The sequence below is a fragment of the Vespa mandarinia genome, chromosome 17, assembly GCF_050613455.1.
Source record: "Vespa mandarinia isolate Hongniang chromosome 17, ASM5061345v1, whole genome shotgun sequence".
NCBI lineage: Eukaryota > Metazoa > Arthropoda > Insecta > Hymenoptera > Vespidae > Vespa > Vespa mandarinia.
In genome coordinates this window covers 2,377,501-2,385,000 of record NC_140826.1, presented here as the reverse complement: position 1 = coordinate 2,385,000, position 7,500 = coordinate 2,377,501, and the positions used below count along the sequence as shown (strand labels likewise).

Below are 7,500 nucleotides of genomic sequence, written 5' to 3'. Positions count from 1 at the left end.
TACAAATGTATAATACTTTTATAACGTAGCTATTATGTCAAAATCTTTATGTGTTTATATTTTGTATTATTAAAATAATAATAAATAAAATAATAATAATAATAATAATAATAATAATAATAATAATAATAATAATAATAATAATAATAATAATAATAATAAAGAGATGGAAAAAGAAAAAAGTAAATGAATGCATAAATACTTAGATTCGAATTAATTCCAATGAACTGAATTAATTGAATATTAAATAATATTCCCTTCGCGATTTTTAAACGTCGCTTGATTCTATTTATATATATATATATATATATATATATATATATATATATACTTATTAATTTTTTTTCTATTATAAATTAACGAATAAACTTTTCTTATTAAACATAACGACGTGATCTAATAATAATTTTCAATGATACAATAATATTCCTCGTTATTATATATAATAATAACAATGACATTATTGACACAGGTTATATATATATATATATTTTTTTTTTAATCGAACAATTACGAAGATATACGATAGATAAATATCTGAATACGAATGTTATTAATGATAAAAGGGAGGACACGTTAAAATGTAATTTACTTAAGCCAATTTTAAAACATGTAAGATACACGAATATAATCCTACGTTCGTTCTTACCTGATTATACATGGCAATTAATTTTCTTTTAAAAAGATTCTTTTTGTAATGCACATGCTGCGAGAGTGCAATACACCCTCTCTCTCTCTCTCTCTCTCTCTCTCTCTCTCTCTCTCCTTTTTTCTTCCCCTGCATTTATCTCCATTTATATTACACGCTTATTTTGCCTCCGTTAACGTCACATTATTTTCAAGGTTAACGACAATATTCCTTTACTCCCGTCGAGATACCCTCTTTGCTAAATGCTATCGAGTTTTTCAATGATTTTCCAAGAGAGAGAGAGAAAGAGAGAGAGAGAGAGAGAGAGAGAGGGAGAGAAAGATCGACGATTATTTTAAATTTGATAAGAAAAGAAAGTATGCTTTCAAGTTTCAACGTTAACATTCTATACTATCGTTTTATTTGTACAATTATTATTACTATTATTGTTATTGTTATTATTATTATTATTATTATTATTATTATTATTATTATTATTAGTATTATCATTCATTATTAACAAAATATTGATAAGAATAATTTAAAAAAAAAATTCCATAGAGTTTTGAACATAGATTTCGTTAGAGACCTACATTCCGATTTAATTTTAAATTCAATTTCCACATTATAGTTTTTGTATTGTAAAGAAAAAGAAAAAGAAAAAAAAATAAGAAGAAGAGAATTCAAAGAAAAAAGAAAAAGAATAAAAAAAAAAAAAGAAGAAAAAAGAAAAAGAACGAGAGAGGAAAAAAAAGAAAAAAATTCGCTTACTCACGTTCAATGAATTAATGTTAAATAATTAATAATAAATGATTAAAGTGAGACAGAGAGAGAGAAAGAGAGAGAGAGAGAGAGAGAGAGAGAGAGAGTGAGAGAAAGACAATAATAATGATAAATAAATTGAAAAAAAAAAAAAAAAGAAAAAAAAAAAGAAAACAAAAAAATGTTATACAGAAACGATATAGTGAAATAATTATTTGACGTTAATTGCTCAAGGAAAAAAAAAATTATTCATACTTATTCCTATTTTTATTCAATATTTGTCACGTACGATCGAACTATATATATATATATATATATATATTCGAACTATATATATATATATATATATATATATATATTCGAACTATATATATATATATATATATATATATTCGAACTATATATATATATATATATATATATATATATATATATATTCGAACTATATATATATTCTATATATATATATATATATATATATATATATATATATATAGAATCACTTAACGAGATTTTTAATTAACGTCGCGTAATTGATTAGAAGATCGAATTAAACGATTAACTCGAGTTAAGAACGACGGTATTAGAAGATCTAAACATTAATTGGAACGTACGGGTGCATACGTACTGCATATTGTTCCTCTCTCTCTCTCTCTCTCTCTCTCTCTTTCTCTCTCTCTTTCTCTCTCTCTCTCTCTCTCTCTCTCTCTCTCTCTCTCTCTCTCTCTCTCTCTCTCTCTCTCTCTATCATTCGTTCGGATATGCGTGTAAAACAAACGGCACATTCATGGCATTTGTCTATCACGGATTCCGGTCTCTCTTGAATTAGAATACATACATATGTATATACTTACATTATATATATATATATCGAATAAATGATATATATATATATATATACCATATGTATTTATTCGAATCTTACAGTTAATCCCATTGCAAAACTTCACAGAACGTTAAATCTAACAGTCGCTACGCTTTCCTCGCGCGAATTTACTCAAACGTTAGAAATAAATAAGGTTGCCACTGAAATTAGATTCCTTTTTCTTTTTCTTTTTCTTTTTTTATTCTCTCTTTTTTTTTTCTCTCTTCTTTTTTTTTCTTTCTTTTATATCGTTCTTTTTTTTCTCATTATTCTATTTAATTAACAACTACATGCACACGCACACACACACACACATACGCACATACACACACGCACACGCACACATACATCACCAACGTACGAGAGATATAATGATCCGTATCGTTTATAATCGATCAATCGACGATATATTATTAGGTATCGAGATTGATTCGTATATTAGCTAATTCTTTCTGATTGATCTTTTTGATAATTAATTGAAAATATATGATAATTACGGAGAAATATATTTTCTACGTGAACAAATTTTTGTTTTTGTTTTTTTTTGTTTTCTTTGTTTTTTTTTTTTTTTTTTTTTTTTTTTTTATACGTCAGGATTTAATTATGACACGTTTCGTTTAGATCTACGCGATCGATTTATTTTTTCCTTTCTTCTATTTTTTTTTTTTCCTTTTTTTTGCGATTTCTAATTAGGATTAATTGCCTTTTTTGTTTTTTATTTTTCGTTGTTGTTTTTCTTCTTTTCCTTTTTCTTTTTCATTAGTCTATGTATTTTATTTATTACCTTTTTTCTTTCCTTTTTTCTTTTTTCTTTTTTTTTTTTTTTGCTTTCATTTCAACCGATTATTTAAAAATATCGAACGTTCTAATCGACATTGGAATTACAATAATATAATTGTTATTAGAATGGAAATAAATTCTAGCGCAAATTTTTGCATTGATCAAAATTAATATCAAATAGAATTCAAATTCTCATTCAATCAATTTTCTCATTCTCGCCAACTTTCTTTCTTTCTTTTCCTTTTTTTTTTGTTCTTTTTAAACTTACCGTCGATCGTTTCGTTTGTTAAACGACAATGATAAAAAGTTTATACTTCGTATATTCAATCGAATCTATTCCATATCATTCCTATTCATATTTAGAAAATACCAGAGAAAGAGAGAAAGAAAAAGAAAAAAAAAAGAAAAAAAAAGGTTCAAAAGAGAAAGAAAAGAAATAAAAATCAATGATATCAATATAATTTATAAAAATTTCAATTCATTAAAATAATTTATATAAATTAAATTATAATAAATTTGATTGAAAATAAATTAAGTTATACGTGATGTAGTGGATCATTAAAATTTCATAACCTTTTCATAATATATTTGAACATTTTAAGGATTCTTTTTAAACAAAAGTTTTCGTTAAAATGTTTATGATTATTCTCAAAAGGTAAGGTAAGCGTGGAAACGGTACCTCGAGCGTGCTCGCACGATATCCTTCCTCCTTCATCTCCTCCTCCTCCTCCTCCTCCTCCCTCTCCATCTCCTCCTTCTCTTTCACCTCTTTCTCCTCCTCTTTCATCTCTAAACTCTCGACACGATGTTACACGATAGAGCACAGGAAAAGATTTAAATACAAATTGGTTAACACAAGAATTCCTTCGTCCTTTACTTCGTCGTAGATCTTATAGACCAATCAAAAACATCAACAAAAATGTATACACACATATATATATGTGTGTGTGTGTGTGTGTGTATATGTATGCCTACCTATACAAAGAAAAGATCTTTCATATTCGATTCATTCATATCTTTTGTTCTTATACCTCGCGTACTAAGAAATAAGATCTGTTAATGTAAACATATATTTCTTTTCTATTTACATTATCTAAACATTATTATTATTCCATAGTAACCATTTAACTTTGATACAAATCTATTTACGTGTTATATATTGAAAAATTTTTAATCTATCTTAAGTGGGTTGTATTATTAAAAAAAAATTAATTAATATTTTCCATTGATCGTCGTGTAATATTTTGATCTTACAATATTATATCTATTCTTAATGTAACAATATAATTATTTACGATGAATATAAATTACAAATATTTGATACTTAATATATATATATATATATATATATATATATATATGTGTGTGTATATACTTCGTATAGAATAGTACGTGTGTATAAAAAAAAAAAGCAAATAAACAAGCAAATAAAAAAAAAAAAGAGAGAGAAAAGAAACATCTATTACATTATAAATCATTCATAATATCTCTTATAAAAATGATACAAATTGATCGTTTTATGTACATGATGCATACATGCCTATGTATTTAACTGATATAATAAATAACTTTAACGTGTCCTTGAAAATTAAAAGGATGAACGTGTAAAAGTCACACAAAGAGAGACAGAGAGAGAGAGAGAGAGAGAGAGAGAGAGACAGAGAGAGAGAGAGAGAGAGAGAGAGAGAGAGAGAGAGAGAAAGACAGAGAGAAAGAAAGAGAGAAATAGAAATAGAAATAAATAGGGATATAAAAAGAAACACGTGGACAGATTTGTAATAAGTATAATTTTTCAAGGACAGTTTTAATAAGATGACTATGACTACGACTACGATAAGGACGATCTCACGATTCTCTCGGTTCGTAAGGATAATCATAAAAATAGCTGCGTAATCCTGCGTAATGTTACGCACGGTTACTCTTTTAAGATGTTCATCGAGATGCTGCGAGATAAACGTGTGACTCTCGATCATGCTCATCGCATATTATTTATATATATATATATATATATATATATGTATATATATATGTGTGTGTGTGTGTATGTATGTGTAACATTATAGACACATTTATTTCCGTTTGTGTATTTATAAATGAGAATAAATCGTTTTTATTTTTTTCTTTTCATCTTGTTATAATCCATCTACTCGAATGTTAATCTTTACGACAAATTTATCCTTTCATTATTCATGCACACAAGCATGAGAGACAAACGAAAGGATTCATGGTAGGATGGACGAAAGAATGGACAAATGGACGAAAGGATATACGAATGGACAGATATATATATATATATATATATTTATTTATTTATTTATTTATATTTATTTAAAAAATATATATATAAGATTTAGAAAAATATTAGATATTATGATCGTTCAATATATATGATATTTGTATTAGTTCTTAGAAATATATGTGTTTATATTTGTATTTATATTTATATATATATATATAATAATTATATTTATACATATATATATATATAAATATATAAATATATGGGAAATAATATTGAATAAATAAAATTCATATAAATGAATTTCATTTTTATTTTTTTAATTTCATTTTTTATGTTTCATTTCATTTCCTTCTTCATTTAAAAAATTTTTAATTCATGCAAAAATTATATAATTTCATACATATATATATATATATATATATATATATATTATTATACACTACTGTAATATCTAATTTAAATTTAATTTACTTAATATCTACATTTAGCAAAACGATTTAACAGTAACAATAACGTAATCATTATTGACTAACGACAATATCGCGTATTGATTTATAGAAAAGAAAAAAGAAAAGAAAAAAAGAAAAAGAAAAAACAAGAGAACAAAAAAAAAGAAAAGAAAGGAAAAGAAAAAGAACTTTCGAATCGGTCAAACGAATGTAATAGAAAAGAGAAAAAAATAAAAAAAAAAAAAAAAGAAAAAAAAAAAAAAGAAAAAAAAAGGAAAGAAAAAAAGAAAAAGAAAAGGCACTCCTACGAATATTTATCGAGCTGTTTAAATAGCGTTTAACATAATCGAACGTCTCGTTAACGAATCACGTGCGTTCCATGGAAAGAGCAGGAAAGAAAGGAAGAAAGAAAGAAGACAAAAAAAAAGGCAAAAAAAGAAAAAAAAAACCAGAAGAGAAGAAAAAGAAAAAAAGAAAACAAAAAATAAACAAAAAGAAAAGAAGAAAACACGCAGAGATGTCAGAATTAACAGGCTTTCTTCATCATCCTGCGGAATAACAACAAAAAAAAAAAAAAAAAAAAAAAAAAAAAGGGCTGGTGCCGGGTTGACAGATAGGTGGGGTGTATGTTGGGAGGATATAGGAGGGATGATGGGACGGTGATGGGAGATGTAAAGGGGAGAAATAAAACGAAGGCAATGGCGGCGACGTTCGTAACGACGCGGACGGGCGCGACCTTACTTTCTCGTTACGATCTGAGAAATATTGCGAGGCGATCGACCTTTAGAAGTTCGCCTTTCGAAAATCGGTCTCGCCTTGTAAAAGCCACGGCCTCGCTCGATTTACTTACACTTGCGATCCTTTTCTCTCTCTATATCTCTCTCTCTCTTTCTATCTCTCTCTTTCTATCTCTCTATTCCTATCTTTTTTAATATTCTACTTTATTTCTCTTTTTTTTTCTTCCTCTTTATTTTATTATATGCATTTACATATATATATATATATATATATATATATATATATATATATATGTTTTGTATGTTTATTATAATATCTGCTTTCTCTTTTTATGTTTCATTTAATCTCCATTGATCCTTTTCTATATTTCTCTCTCTCTCTCTCTCTATTTGTCTATTTTTAACATTTCTTTTATTTTCTTCTTTTTTTATTTTGTTTTATTTCATTATACACACCCACGCACACACACACACACACACACACACACATATAAATATATATGTATTATTATGTATATTATATTCGTATGTTTTATTATAATATTCACTTTCTCTCGTTTTCTTTTCTTCTTTCCTTTTTTAATTTAATAGCCCACTGATATTAATTGAAATTAAACGTAACATCGTACATTGATATTATTTTTTTAATATAATAAATATTAATATATCTTTTCAATCATATCTAATATTTTTCTTTCCCTCCCCCCCCCCTCTCTCTCTCTCTCTCTTTCTATCTTTTCTATCTATCTATCTCTTTCTCTTTCTCACTCTTTGTACTTCATTAATATTGTCATATATAAATCCAATGTAGTATATTATTTCAATTAATTTCACGATCAATTTAATTAATGGCTATTAACTAGATACACGTAACATACGTTTATTATAGATCGTGCAATATCCAATATGTTGTTTTTTTTTTTTCAATTACTTTCTTTTACCATTCGATTATATTCTTTATCTGGTTCAATATGCGGCATTTAATGAATAACACTTATTTATAACTTTTATTTATATATACACAATCTATCTTTTTT

At 25.9% G+C, this 7,500-nt stretch overlaps 1 protein-coding gene across 5 annotated transcripts in view; it reads right to left on the bottom strand.

Moving 5' to 3' along the window:
• The window catches only part of Ets98B (DNA-binding protein Ets98B), a 63,395-nt gene that overhangs the window by 44,697 nt on the left and 11,198 nt on the right, over window positions 1-7,500 (bottom strand). For 2 of the 5 annotated variants that reach the window (XM_085662184.1, XM_085662183.1), the window contains one exon: window positions 3,715-3,924. The exons of 1 other annotated variant lie outside the window; for it this stretch is intronic. In XM_085662184.1, coding sequence (XP_085518310.1) covers window positions 3,715-3,822 — 108 coding nt within the window. In that variant the 5' untranslated portion in view covers window positions 3,823-3,924. Of the gene's footprint in view, window positions 1-3,714; window positions 4,107-7,500 lie in introns of those variants that run through there. 2 more of the 5 variants (XM_085662185.1, XM_085662182.1) reach the window with 2 other exon arrangements.